Source organism: Dendrobates tinctorius, unplaced genomic scaffold, assembly GCF_039654945.1.
Source record: "Dendrobates tinctorius isolate UK_male_01 unplaced genomic scaffold, ASM3965494v1 ptg000156l, whole genome shotgun sequence".
NCBI lineage: Eukaryota > Metazoa > Chordata > Amphibia > Anura > Dendrobatidae > Dendrobates > Dendrobates tinctorius.
In genome coordinates, this window is record NW_027361823.1 from 10,131,493 (window position 1) to 10,146,827 (window position 15,335).

General features: G+C 44.9%; 1 protein-coding gene across 2 annotated transcripts in view; it reads left to right on the forward strand.

Annotated features, from left to right (window-relative positions):
- The window catches only part of LOC141051319 (probable ubiquitin carboxyl-terminal hydrolase MINDY-4), a 270,086-nt gene extending 255,104 nt beyond the window's left edge, over positions 1 to 14,982 (forward strand). For both annotated transcript variants that reach the window (XR_012220625.1, XM_073548222.1), the window contains one exon: positions 14,191 to 14,982. Coding sequence is in view for 1 of the 2 variants with exons in the window: in XM_073548222.1 (XP_073404323.1) it covers positions 14,191 to 14,201 (11 nt within the window). In the remaining variant the exon portion in view is untranslated. The remainder of the gene's footprint in view (positions 1 to 14,190) is intronic.
- The last annotated feature ends 353 nt before the right edge of the window (positions 14,983 to 15,335 follow it).

The window sequence follows — 15,335 nt, forward strand, 5'->3', positions numbered from 1 at the left end:
AATGGCACAGCTTCCCTTCCGAGCTCTGCCATGCGCCTAAATAGTCGTTTACCCCCACATATGGGGTATCAGCGTACTCAGGACAAATTGCACAATAAGTTTTGGTGTCCTGTTACCCTTGGGAAATTAAAAATTGGGGGTGAAAAGATCATTTTTGTGGAAAAAATATGATTTTTTAATTGTACGGTTGTAGGTTATAAACTTCTGTGAAGCCCTTGGGGGTTCAAAGTTCTCACCACACATCTAGATAAGTTCCTTGGGGGGTCTATTTTCCAAAATGGGGTCACTAGTGGGGGGTTTCCACTGTTTAGGCACATCAGGGGCTCTCCAAACGTGACATGGCGTCCAATCTGAATTCCAGCCAGTTTTGCATTGAAAAAGTCAAACGGCGCTCCTTCCCTTCTGAGCTCTGCCATGCGCCGAAACAGTGGTTCCCCCCACATATCAAGTATCAGCGTACTCAGTACAAATTGCACAATAACGTTTGTGTCCAATTTCTCCTGTTACCCTTGGTAAAATAAAAAAAAATGGACCTGAAGTAATTTTTTGCGAAAAAAGTTAAAGGTTCATTTTATTTTTTTAACCCTGAAGGATTAATAAACTTCTTGAATGTTTGAGCACCTTGAAGGGTGCAGTTTTTAGAATGGTATCACTTTTGGGTATTTTCTATCATATAGACCCCTCAAAGTGATTTCAAATGTGATGTGGTCCGTAAAAATAAAACGGTGTTGCAAAAATGAGAAATCGCTGGTCAACTTTTAACCCTTATAACTTCCTAAAAAAAAAATTTTGGTTCCAAAATTGTGCTAATGTAAAGTAAACATATGGGAAATCATATAATCATAGAATCGTAGCGTTGGAAGGGACCTCCTGGGCCATCTGGTCCAACCCCCTGCTCAAAGCAGGATTCGCTAAATCATCACAGACAGATGTCTGTCCAGCCTCTGTTTGAAGACTTCTATTGAAGGAGAGCTCACCACCTCTCGTGGCAGCCTGTTCCACTCATTGATCACTCTAACTGTCAAAAAGTTTTTTCTAATATCTAATCTGTGTCTCCTCCTATTCAGTTTCATCCCATTGCTTCTAGTCTTTCCTTGCGCAAATGAGAATAAAGATAACATAGTAACATAGTTATTAAGGTTGAAGGAAGACTTTAAGTCCATCTAGTTCACCCCATATCCTATCCTAACTTGCCCTAACATGTTGTTCCAGAGGAAGGCAAAAAAAACCCATGTGGCAATCAGTATGCTTCACATTGGGGAAAAAAATTCCTTCCCGACTCCACATACGGCAATCAGACTAGCTCCCTGGATCAATGCAATATTAAGGAAACTAGTGTATATACCCTGTATTATACTTTTCAAGAAAGGCATCCAGTCCCTTCTTAAATTTTATTAGGGAATCACTCATTACAACATCATATGGCAGAGAGTTCCATAGTCTCACTGCTCTTACAGTAAAGAATCCACGTCTGTGATTATGCTTAAACCTTCTTTCCTCCAGACGTAGAGGATGCCCCCTTGTCCCCGTCACAGGTCTAAGAGTAAAAAGATCATTAGAAAGGTCTTTGTACTGTCCCCGCATATATTTATACATTGTAATAAGATCACGCCGAAGCCTTCGATTTTCTAAACTAAATAACCCCAAGTGTAATAACCTGTCTTGGTATTGCAGACCCCCCAGTTCCCTAATAACCTTGGTCGCTCTTCTCTGCACCCGCTCCAGTTCAGTTATGTCTTTCTTATACACCGGAGACCAGAACTGTACGCAGTATTCTAAGTGTGGTCGCACTAGTGACTTATATAGAGGTAAAATTATATTCTCCTCATGAGCATCTATGCCTCTTTTAATGCATCCCATTATTTTATTTGCCTTTGCAGCAGCTGCCTGACACTGGCCACTAAATGTGAGTTTGTCGTCCACCCATACACCCAGGTCTTTTTCAGTGACAGTTTTGCCCAGTGTTTTACAATTAAGCACATCATTATACATCTTGCTTCTTCTACCCAAGTGCATGACCTTACATTTATCCCCATTAAAGCTCATTTGCCATTTATCAGCCCAAGCTTCTAGTTTACATAAATCCTCCTGTAATATAAAATTGTCCTCCTCAATATTGATTACCCTGCAGAGTTTAGTGTCATCTGCAAATATTGAAATTCCACTCTCTATGCCCCTTACAAGGTCATTAATAAATATGTTAAAAAGAAGCGGGCCCAAAACTGACCCCTGTGGTACCCCACTGCTAACCGTGACCCAGTCCGAGTGTGCTCCATTAATAACCACCCTTTGTTTCCTATCCCGGAGCCAGCTCTTAACCCACTTACACATATTTTCCCCTATCCCCATTGTTCTCATTTTATGTATCAACCTTTTGTGTGGCACTGTATCAAAAGCTTTTGAATAGTCCATGTACACAACGTCCACTGCATTCCCTTGGTCCAGTCCGGGACTTACCTCTTCATAAAAGCTTATCAGATTAGTCTGACAGGAACGGTCCCTCGTAAACCCATGTTGATATTGGGTAATGAGGTTATTCTTCTTCAGATACTCCAGTATAGTATCTCTTAGAAAACCCTCCAGTATTTTACCCACAGTTGAGGTTAAACTTACTGGCCTATAATTTCCAAGTTCAGTTTTTGTCCCCTTTTTGAATATTGGCACCACATTTGCTATACGCCAGTCCTGTGGTACAGACCGTTATTATGGAATCTTTAAAGATTAAAAATAATGGTCTATCTATGACTGTACTTAATTCTTACAGTACTCATGGGTGTATCCCATCCGGGCCCGGGGATTTGTCAATTTTAGTGATTTTTAGATGCTGCCGTACTTCCTGCTGGGTTAAGCAGGTGACATTTAATGGAGAATTTTTATCACTGTTCATGTTATCTGTCATGGGATTTTCTTGTGTAAATACTGTTGAAAAAAAGTCATTCAGCATATTGGCTTTTTCCTCCTCTACCATTTCACCCAGACTATTTTTAAGGGGCCAACACTATCATTTTTTAGTTTCTTACTATTTATATAATTAAAGAATATTTTGGGATTATTTTTACTTTCTCTGGCAATGAGCCTCTCTGTCTCAATCTTTGTTGTCTTGATTTGCTTTTTACAGAATTTATTTAATTTTCTGTATTTATTTAGTGCCTCATCACTACCTACTTGCTTTAATTCTCTAAATGCTTTATTTTTATCTCTTATTGCACCCCTTACAGCTCCATTTAGCCATAGTGGTTTCTTCCTATTTCTCGCATGTTTATTCCCATACGGTGTATATTGTGCACAGGTCCTATTCAGGAGGATAATAAACATCTCCCATTTTCTTTGTGTATTTTTATGTCTCAGGATATCATCCCAGTTAATTGCACCAAGATCACCTCTCATCCGATGGAAATTTGCTTTCCTGAAGTTTAGTGTCCTTGTAAATCCTCTACTACACATCTTATTAAAGGATACATTATTTATTCGGACTCCCATGACAGCACCACGAGAGAGGGGATCCGCCCTTCGGGAACAGGAAACCTACAGATACAAAAGGGCGGCACCTCTCCCACGCATCAGTTGGTTTCCTGTTCCTGAGGGGATGGGATCCTACAGATGATATAGCAGATCCCAGACCAGCCGGCCGGTACAGGTAGCAAGGGGGTCTCCTACCTCGGCCTGGTGCGGAGCTCCTGGAGGACGCCACGGTGGCCCAGGATGGGTGGCACGGCGGTGGTGGATACAGCAGGGAGCGGCGTCCGGAGGAGGTCCGTCTCCAGGAGTAGAAGCCGCCGCCGGTAAGTATGCCCCCCGGGGGCTCCCAGCTCCAGCGGCACGATCGCGGAGGTTGGGGGGGCGGCGCAGCTGCAGGGCGCTGGGGCCAGGGAGCGCTCCATAGTGGAGCGCCCGGGCGTCCCGCATGACTTCCGGTCATGTCGGAGTCGCGGTGATGTCAGGGGGCGGAGCTTGGGGGCGCTTCCGGGTCAGCGGCGCCACTGCACAGGCGCGGGGACCCAAGATGGCGGCGCCCATCGGGAGGACGCCGATAAGCACCGGTTCCCATGCCCAAAGCGGCGCCAGCTGGGGAGGGGGGCCCTATTAGGGGGGAGGGCGCGGCAGGAGGAAATCTGCTGTCTGGAGGTGGGGTATATAGGCAGGACCCTAGATGGGTGCCTTGCCTTGGCCACATTATTGCGAGCAGTAATGGAGAGCGATCAGGAGCAGCAGCAGAGGCAGCAGCAAAAGCAGCAGCAACGGCGGCAACAGCGACAATCTTCACTGCCGCCCCTGGATGACCTTAGGCAGGTCAAACAGAAGAAGAAAGAGGCCCGTGACAGTAAGGAGTGTCCGGGACGAAGTGACCAATCCAGTCATAAAGGCTCCTCCAGGCGGACAGGAGCATCGACTGAGAAAAATCCCCCTCATTCTCCGGTACTTGTGGCACTGGTAAGTGATCTTCGTGAATGTTCAGTCAGTGACGGGGCCTCCTTCTGTGTTTTATTCTAGGGGAAGAATGCTACGAGTAAAACCAAACACAGGGAATGCGCACTCTGTGCATGCCCGTTACCAGACTCATGCCCCAAAAAGTTGTGTCCCCTCTATATCCAGCAGACAGTGGCGGAGGAGTCGCCCGCAGTAGCGGCGTGTTTAAGGGATATAGTAAGGGCAGAGATGAAGGAAACCCTAAAATCCCTGTACCAACCAGAAAGTTTAAGGGGTGAGGACCCGGTGGAGTCGGATTCCTCGACAGAGTGGAGGAGAAGTAAGGACTCCAATATTTCACCTCCCTCGTCCTCCTCAGAAGAAGAGGACTCTGGTCGGTTTTGCCTGCCGCTTGACCGAGTAGACAAGTTAGTAAAAGCAGTCAGAGGGACAATGGAGATGGAGGAGCCGAAGCCTCAATTATCCATGTAATGTTCCCACTAAACGAAAAGATTCAGGATCTCATCCGCAGAGAGTGGAAAAAGCCAGATAAAAGAGGGTCGCTACCACCAGCCCTCAAGCGGAGATATCCCTTTGATGATTCAGCAATGAATACTTGGGACAAGGCCCCCAAATTAGATGCAGCTATTGCGAAAGCATCGAAAAGATCCTCACTACCCTTTGAGGACATGGGGTCCCTTAAAGATCCTCTAGACAGGAAGGCAGATACCTTCCTTAAAAATACCTGGGAGATGGCAGCCGGTTCCTTAAGACCAGCAGTAGCATCAACTTGCACGGCCAGGTCCATGATGGTCTGGTTGGACCAGTTAGAGTCGCAGTTAAAACAAGGAACATCTAGACAGGCAATCCTTGGGGCCCTACCAATAATCCAGGATGGCGCAGCCTTCCTAGCAGATGCCTCGGCTGATGCAGTCAGAATGGCCGCCAGGGCAGCAGGACTCTCTAATGCGGCTTGGAGAGCCCTGTGGCTAAAGTGCTGGCCGGGAGATATTCAGTCCAGGGTGAAACTCTGTACTATCCCGTGTGAGGGGGAATATTTATTCGGAGCAGTCCTGGACGAACTGCTGGAGAAGGCCGGGGATGATAAGAAAAGATTCCCAAATCTTTGGTCCGCATCTTACCGACGTCCGTTTAATAGAAGGAGATTCGGTCAAGGGAGAAGGCGTAACCCTTCACCTAATAGAGACCGTCCCAGATGGGAGGATAGAAGGAGAAGAGGTACGGGCTTCATGTTCAGACGCTCGTCGAGAGAGCGAAAAAGACAGAACCAATGACTAGCAATTCCCGTGGGGGGTAGACTGTCATCCTTCCTCCCAGCATGCCTACAGGTCACCAATAGTGTCTGGGTGCGGAAGGTGATATCCACCGGACTCAGGTTGGAGTTCACTCAAGTCCCACGGGATACCTTTAAACCAACACCCTTAAGGTCTTCACCACTCGAGCAAGCGGCTTTAGAAGCAGAGGTCTTGAACCTGTGCCTGAAAAACGTTCTGATAGAGGTTCCAGAATCTGAGAGAGGAAGAGGGTTCTACTCTCCCTTATTCCTAATCCAGAAACCGGATAAAACATTCAGAACGATTATTAATTTACGTTTCCTTAATGAATTTTTGGTTAAACGCACCTTTAAAATGGAGTCCATTAATTCTACAATAAAGATGCTGTTTGAAGGGTGTTTTATGGCGGTCATGGACTTGAAAGACGCATACTATCATGTGCCCATCCACGCAGATTTCCCGCAGTTCCTGAGAGTGGCGGTATCAATAGACGGTATAATTCGTCATTATCAATATAGAGCCCTTCCCTTTGGTCTCTCAGCAGCTCCCCGGGTATTTACAAAAATAGTGGCCGAAGTTATGGCTCATTTACGGGAAGTTGACATCTTAATTATCCCATACTTAGATGATTTTTTGATTGTGGGAAATTCAGTGGACCATTGTCTATCTCAGATAGAAAAAGCTAAGTCCAGATTAGAGAACCTCGGATGGATAATAAATTACGAGAAATCCCGATTTCAGCCCTTAAAGGTCCAGAAGTTTCTAGGCTTGCTGTTAAATTCAGATACTTAGCAGTGTCTGTTACCATTAGATAAATTACAGCAGATACAGCAGCAGGTTCTTTGGGCAATCGATAGACCCTCCATGACCCTCAGGCAGGCCATGTCCCTGTTAGGCTCCCTAACCTCATGTATCCCAGCGGTCAAGTGGGCACAATTCCACACTAGGACCCTTCAGAAAGACGTCCTGGTTAATAGCAGAACCTTAGAGGGCTTCTTGCAGGGTCAAGTGTTGCTAAGCCCCTCAACTAATACATCTCTTAGGTGGTGGCTCGATGTCGGAAATTTAGCCTCGGGGGTGCCCTGGGTGATGCAGATAACCAGCGTAATAACCACAGACGCTAGTCCTTGGGGTTAGGGGGCCCATATGGGGGACATAGTGGTACAGGGACAGTGGGACTCCGATGCTGAGACCTCATCTAACCAGAGGGAGCTGCTGGCGATTGAATTGGCCGTTAAAAAACTCATTATGTATCTACAGGGCCATCATGTGAGGATACTCTCGGACAACCAGGTAGCGGTAGCCTATGTCAACCACCAAGGTGGAACCCGCTCCAACGCCCTGATGCGGATAACGGAATGTCTCCTTCAGATAGCAGAGAAAAATTTTCTATCTTTAACCGCGCTCCACATCAGCGGAAAAGACAACAGGAAGGCAGACTTTCTAAGCCGCAGGGCCCTAAAGCAGGGAGAATGGGCTTTAAACTCAGACATCTACAACCAGATTGTCCGCAAATGGGGTCAACCGGAGGTGGACCTCTTTGCCACCAAAGAAAACAGGAAGGAAAAAACTGTCTGTTCCCTAAATCCCAGGGAAAATCCACTGGCCGTGGACGCCCTCCTAATAAAATGAGACTTCTCGCTGGCTTATGCTTTTCCGCCTTTGAACCTTCTACCTCTGGTAGTGAGGAAGATCAGGGAAGACGGGGCAAGAGTCATATTGATTGCCCCCTTCTGGCCCAGAAGGACCTGGTTTGCATGGTTGAGGACGATGTCTGTAAGCGATCCCTGGGTACTGCCGAACCTTCCAGATCTCCTCTACCAGGGGCCAGTCAACCACCCACAAGTAGCGGGACTCCGTTTGACGGCATGGTGTTTGAGAGGACACTATTGAGGGATAGAGGTTTCTCAAAAAATGTAATCGATACACTCCTAAAAAGTAGGAAACAAACCACCACAGGTATCTATGCTAGAACCTGGAGGCGATTCCTGTCCACCTTTGAGTTTAATATCAGTGATGGAATACCCGTAAAACAGATTCTAGAATTCCTCCAGAGGGGTCTTGAGTTGGGCCTTTCCACTAGTACATTGAAAGTACAGGTTTCAGCTTTAGGGGCCCTATTTGCATGCGACATTGCCGGTAACCATTGGGTGGCGAGATTCATTAAGGCAGTTACCAGATCGAGACCCATACTCAAAGATAGGTGTATACCTTGGGACTTAAATTTAGTCCTGACAGCCATGAAAGAAAAACCGTTTGAACCTCTGGATTCTGCTTCACTAAAAATGATATCACTTAAGACAGCCTTTTTGGTAGCAATAACATCTGCACGTAGAATAGGCGATATACAGGCACTTTCCAGATTGCCCCCTTACACAGAATTCTTACAGAATAGAGTAATCCTAAGGCCAGACCCGGCACACCTTCCCAAGGTAGCATCTCATTTTCATAGGACACAAGAAATAGTTCTGCCTTCCTTCCTCCCTAATCCAACCAATCCTAAAGAACAAAAACTTCAGGCTCTAATATTTAGTAGCCACGGATCCTTGGAGGAAGGCGAACGCATTATTTTTATCCTTCCAAGGTTCCAGGAAAGGGTGTAGAGTGTCAAAGCGCACGTTAGCGAAGTGAATTAGGGAGGCTATCTCTCTTGCCTACACAGCAGGTGGCGGTCCAGCTCCACAGAATCTGAGGGCGCATTCCACTCGTGCCATGGCATCATCCTGGGCAGAGAGATCGGGAGTATCAATTGACCAGATATGTAAGGCGGCCACCTGGTCATCTCCTTCCACCTTTTTTAACCACTATCGGTTAGACATGGGTGCCTCCTCAGATCTCACCTTCGGGCTAAGGGTGCTGCAGGCTGTAGTCCCTCCCTAAATTAGTTTACATCTCTGTAATTCTCTCTTGGTGCTGTCATGGGAGTCCGAATAAAGTATTAAGTTACGTAACGGTATTTTTCGGAAGCCCATGACAGCACCCTTAGTTCCCTCCCTTGTTCACGTATAAGGGTGCACCACTTTAGAGGATTGTTTTCGCGAGTTCACCTTATGTGGGAGATGGTTTAAAGAACTGTAAATAGGATAGATAGGTTGTATATATTGTGTATATGCGGTGTACTAACCATGGTAGCCTCTCAAGCTCTGTAATCCAACTGATGTGTGGGAGAGGTGCCGCCCTTTTTGTATCTGTAGGTTTCCTGTTCCCGAAGGGCGGATCCCCTCTCTCGTGGTGCTGTCATGGGCTTCCGAAAAATACCGTTACCGGTACGTAACTTAATACTTTTGTGATCACTATTACCCAAATGACCCTCAACCCTTATATTTGATATGCGGTCTGGCCTGTTGGTTAATATTAGGTCTAGCAGTGCCCCCCCTCTTGCTGGGTCCTGAACCAGTTGTGAAAGATAATTGTCTCTCATAGTTGTCAAAAACCCATTACCTTTGCTGGAACTGCAGGTTTCGGTTCCCCAATGTATTTCAGGGTAGTTGAAGTCCCCCATAATAATGACTTCTCCTTGAGTCGCTGCTTCTTCTTTTTGCTTTATGAGGATATTCTCTGTTGCTTCCATTATTTTTGGAGACTTATAACAAACCCCTATCAGTAGTTTATTATTTTTCCCCCCTCCCCTTATCTCTACCCACAGGGACTCTACATTTTCATTAGATTCATATATATTATCACGCAGGATGGGTTTTAAGGATGATTTAACATATAAACACACGCCTCCCCCTCGCTTATTTGTACGGTCATTTCTGAACAGACTACATCCCTGTAAATTAACCGCCCAGTCATGGCTCTCATCCAGCCATGTCTCAGATATCCCCACCATATCATAATTATGTTCCAACAAAATTAATTCTAATCCCTCCATTTTGTTAGCGAGGCTTCTGGCATTAGTATACATGCACTTTATGTATCTCTCTGTACCTCTATTCTTTCTTAAATTATCAACTGTTGTAACCCCACCCCCCATGCCACCCCCACCTCCAATTTCATTATTTGTGCCCAGGTCTCTATCTGCACTGTCTTCCCCTCCTATAAAAGGAATACCCTCGCCCCATTCCCTAGTTTAAACACTCCTCCAACCTTCTAGCCATTTTCTCCCCCAGCACAGCTGCACCCTGCCCATTGAGGTGCAGCCCGTCCCTAGCGTAGAACCTGTAGCCAACTGAGAAGTCGGTCAAGTTCTCCAGGAACCCAAACCCCTCCTTCCTACACCAATTCCTGAGCCACTTCTTAACCTCCCTAATCTCCCATTGCCTCTCTGGAGTGGCACGTGGTACAGGAAGTATTGCCGAAAATACCACCTTGGAGGTCCTTGCTTTAAGCTTGCAGCCTAATTCCCTGAAATCATCTTTAAGGACCTTCCACCTACCTCTAACTTTGTCATTTGTGCCAATGTGCACCATGACCGCTGGATCCTCACCAGCCCCTCCCAGTAATCTGTCAACCTGATCAGCGCTGTGTCGGACTCGAGCGCCAGGTAGGCAGCACATTGTTCGAAGATCCCTGTCTTTGTGACAGATTGCCCTATCTGTTCCCCTAATAATTGAGTCCCCCACTACCAGCACCTGTCTGGCCTGCCCTGCTCTCCTATTTCCCCCCTTACTGGAGCAGACACTTCTCCGGCGGCTTTCAGAGGACATGCCTTGCTGCAGCAGTGCTACTCCTGCACTAACACTCCCCTCATCTGCCAACTTAGCAAACTTATTAGGGTGTGCGAGATCAGGACTAGCCTCCCTGGCGCTCTTCCCTCTACCCTGCCTTCTGTCACCCAGCTGGCTACTTCACTGTTCTGAGGCTCCAACCTAGCATCCCCCCCTCATCTATCCTATTGAGCGTCTGCTCAGTGAGCAAAAGACTCCATTCCATATTGTCTATGGATCTCAGTGTTGCCAGCTGTGCATTTAGATCCAGTATCTGGACTTCCAAACGCACAATGTGCTCACATCTCGCTGATCCTTCTACAATATGACAGCCCTTGAGATATTTGTAGACAGCTATTAAGTCTCATCTCAGTCTTCTTTTCTGCAAGCTAAACATTCCCAAGTCCTGCAACCTTTCCTCATAAGGCTATGTGCACACGCTACGGATTCACCCGCGGATTTGTATCTGCGGAACCGCAGGTAAAACCGGAAGTAAAACCGCAGGTAACTGGCTTAAAATGACCTGCGGTTTTACCTGCGGATTGGCCTGCCGTTTTTCCCTTCAGTTTATCACCTCTACAATGGAGGAGATGGTAAACTGCAGCAGAATCCGCAGAAAAGAAGTGACATGTCATTTCTTTCTGCGGATTCAAAACCGCATCTTTTCCGCAGTTAAAAATCCGCAGCATGTGCACAGCAGATTGTAAATCACATAGATTTACATGCTACTGTACACTTTCTGCAGAACTGCTGCAGATCCGCAGCGTGTTCACATAGCCTAAGACATGGTTTGCAGACCGGTCACCATTCTGGTCGCTCTTTTCTGAACTTGCTCCTGTTTGTTGATGTCTTTTTTAAAATGTGGCGCCCAAAACTGGACACAGTATTCCAGATGAGGTCTGACCAAAGAGGAGTAGAGGGCAATAATGACTTCACGTGATCTAGACTGTATGCTTCTGTTAATACATCCTAGAATTGCATTTGCCTTTTTTGCTGCTGCATCACACTGTTGACTCATATTCAGTCTGTGATCTATTAGTATACCCAAGTCTTTTTCACATGTGCTGTTGCTTAGCCCTATTCCTCCCATTCTGTATATGCTTTTTTCATTTTTATTGCCCAGATGTAGTACTTTGCATTTTTCCCTGTTAAAAACCATTTTGTTAGTTGCTGCCCATTGCTCCAGGTTATTTATATCTTTTTGAATCCTCTCTCTCTTCTCTAGTATTAGCTATCCCTCGTAGCTTTGTGTCATCAGCAAATTTAATCAGTTTACCTTCAATTCCTTCATCTAAATCGTTGATAAAGATGTTGAACAATACAGGGCCCAGGACAGAGCCCTGTGGTACCCCACTTGAGACATTCTTCCAACTGGATGTGCAGCCATTCTTTGGATCCGATCACTAAGGCTGGTTTCACATTTGCGTTTTTTAGCGCTGGAAAAAAACGCATATGTGCGCATGCGTTTTTTCCCCTATATTTAACATGGGTGCGCATACCTGCGCGCTTGTAAGCGCATGTATGCGATTTTCATGCGCTGCGTTTTTTTGGGGTGTGCGTTTGTATTTTCCAGACGCAGCATGTTGCATTTTTTGGCCCTGCAAAAAAGCGCATGCGCACATATGCGCACGTTTTGCGCTAAAAATGGCCATTATAGCCTATGGATGCGCATATGTGCGCACTGGCATGCTCATGTATGCGTTTTTTTGCATATGCGTTTTTTTTTTTTAACCATGGAATTTAGGGGTTTGGGTTAGAGTTAGGGTTAGTTAAGGGGGTTTAGGGTTAGGGTTAGGGTCAGGGTCAGGGTTAGGGTTGGGGTTTGGGTCAGGGTTAGGGTTAAGTATGGTTTGGTTAAGGGTTAGGGTCAGGGTTAGGGTCAGGATTAGGGTTAAGTATGGTTTGGTTAAGGGTTAGGGTCAGGGTTAGGGTTAGGGTTAGGGTCAGGGTTAGGGTTAGGGTTAGGGTCAGGGTTAGGGTTAAGTATGGTTTTGTTAAGGGTTAGGGTCAGGGTTAGGGTCAGGATTAGGGTTAAGTATGGTTTGGTTAAGGGTTAGGGTCAGGGTTAGAGTTAGGGTTAGGGTTAGGGTCAGGGTTAGGGTTAGGGTTAGGGTTAGGGTCAGGGTTAGGGTTAAGTATGGTTTTGTTAAGGGTTAGGGTCAGGTTTAGGGTCAGGATTAGGGTTAAGTATGGTTTGGTTAAGGGTTAGGGTCAGGGTTAGGGTTAGGGTTAGGGTCAGGGTTAGGGTTAGGGTTAGGGTCAGGGTTAGGGTTAGGGTTAGGGTCAGGGTTAGGGTTAAGTATGGTTTTGTTAAGGGTTAGGGTCAGGGTTAGGGTTAGGGTTAGGGTCAGGGTTAGGGTTAGGGTTAGGGTTAGGGTCAGGGTTAGGGTTAGGGTCAGGGTTAGGGTTAGGGTTAGGGTTAGTTAGGGTTTAGGGTTTGGGTTAGGGTTAAGTATGATTTGGTTAAGGGTTAGGGTCAGGGTTAGGGTTAGGATTAGGGTCAGGGTTAGGGTTAGGGTCAGGGTTAGGGTTAGTAAAGTCATGGTTTGGGTTAGTGTGAGGGGCCACCTAATGTTGGAAAAAAACGCAAACGCGGTAAAAACGCACTAAAAACGCATACAAACGCATAAAAACGCTGCGTTTTTTTCATGCATGCTCATAAAAATGCTTGAAAAAAACGCAGCAGTTGTATGCTTTTGTATGCGTTTTTTCAATGCGTTTTTTTGCGGGAAAAACGCGCTGCAAAAAAAAGCAAGTGTGAAACTAGCCTAAGCCAGTTATGAATCCACCTAACAGTTTCCTTGTCCATTCCATACTTAGCCATTTTTTCAATAAGAATTGTGTGAGATACTTTGTCAAATGCTTTGCTGAAGTCAAGATATACTATATCTACAGCATTTCCCTGATCCACAAAATCTGTGATTCTGTCATAGAAGGAAATTAAGTTAGTCTGACATGACTTATTAGTCACAAACCCATGCTGACTCTGTTTAATCACTTCATTCTTATCCAGGTACTTACATACATGTTGTTTAATAATTTGTTCAAAGATCTTTCCTGGTATAGAAGTCAGACTCACTGGCCTATAGTTGCCTGGGTCCACCTTCTTCCCCTTTTTGAAGATAGGAACAACATTTGCTCTTCTCCAGTCTTCTGGAACTTCTCCTGTTCTCCAAGAATTTTCAAAGATTATGGAGAGGGGTTCAAAAATTTCTTCTGCTATCTCCTTCAGTAGGTGTGTAATTCATCTGGACCTGGAGACTTGAATTATTTTAGGTTAGCTAAGTGTTTCCTATCTTTCTGTTTATAATTATCCTGGATTCTTCTATTCCCTTAATGTTAATAATAAATGTTATTTATTAAGTTTTTTGTGTGCCATATCTCTGTGATTTAAGGGCATAAAAATTCAAAGTTGGAAAATTGCGAAATTTTAAACATTTTTGCCAAATTTCTGTTTTTTCACAAATAAACACAAGTTATATGATTGAAATTTTACCACTAACATGAAGTACAATATGTCACGAGAAAACAATGTCAGAATCACCGGGATCCATGGAAGCGTTTCAGTGTTATTACCTCATAAAGGGACAGTGGTCAGATATGTAAAAATTGGCCCGGTCATGAACGTGCAAACCACCCTTGGGGGTAAAGGGGTTAATGGTCCTGAACGCTGCACAGACTGGGTAACTGAGGTGACACTATTTGGGGGCTTATGTATTGGTGCTCAGTTTTGTGGACATCGCAGGTAAGGTTTTCATTTAAGGCATGAAATTTAATTCAAATGCTAAATTAGAGAAAAAATAAAGCTAGTGACAATTAACCTTTTTTTTAATCCTTAGGTTATGGGTGAAGATCTTTTGGCAGAAAGAACAAACGGACACAAAAACCACTCAGACATTGACCTCTTTCATAATGCCGTCTGATGCCGAGTTCAAAGTCAGATGGTTTCAGAAAATGGCTACGATCCTAAAGAGCAGCGAGTAAAGGTGATCAACTCTCCGTCACCATCACTGACTGTCTGCAACTGGGAAATGGCGCCACTAATCATTCCTGTTCAATGGGGGCTACAATATTGTTATTTCACAGTCATCACCGACATCTTTCCGGATTACATTGTATATATAAAGTGGTATTGTTACAGCTGGATCACTTACCAAATCAGATGGCCTGCAAATAGGGTTGTGCGAGATATATCACCCTGCACATCTCATTACAGAGGGTCCGGCTACAGGTCAGCGGTTGCTCTTTTAGGCCTCATTCACATGTCAGTATTTTTGCATCAGTGTTTCTATGCCAAAACCAGGAGTGGAACGTACATAGAAAAACTTTAACTGAAAGACTGATACCTGTTCTCTGTTTTGGCACACAAATACTGATAAAATACTGATCAAAAACACTGATGTGAATGGGGCCTAATACTGTGTCGATATTAAGAGAACTCTGTCACATTTGGACAGCTATTTTACAAAAAAATGCTTAATAGTTTTTTATTTTATTTGGTTTTATGTTCATACAAGTTTTTAATAAAAATGAGTTTCTTCTATCCGGATGATTTCTGCTCATTCAGTAATGTTTTCGCTGTTTGCTGATTGTAATAAGTGAATAAAGTGAATAAAATAAATATCAATACATTTCATTAGGCTTCTATACTTTGGCTTATTCTAGGAACCAGTCTTCATACTGACATAGACTTCGGGTGGGTTTGCACGAGCTGATTGCAGTCACTACCTGGCAGTCACTGATCGGTGGTCGCTTAGTAGCCTGATTACACAGGCTCACTGCATCGCCCATTCACAGAGAACAATCTAAGATAAACCCTGGAGGTCGGCTACACTGTCACTGACGTATTTACATGCTGTATTTGTGCTACAAGCCACAGTATTATAAGATGTAACCTAGCAGATCATTGAATTACATTGATATTGAAAAACCCATAGGTTTATTTGCATGTCTGGTGCTGTCGTGTAAGCAAATCATCATTGTC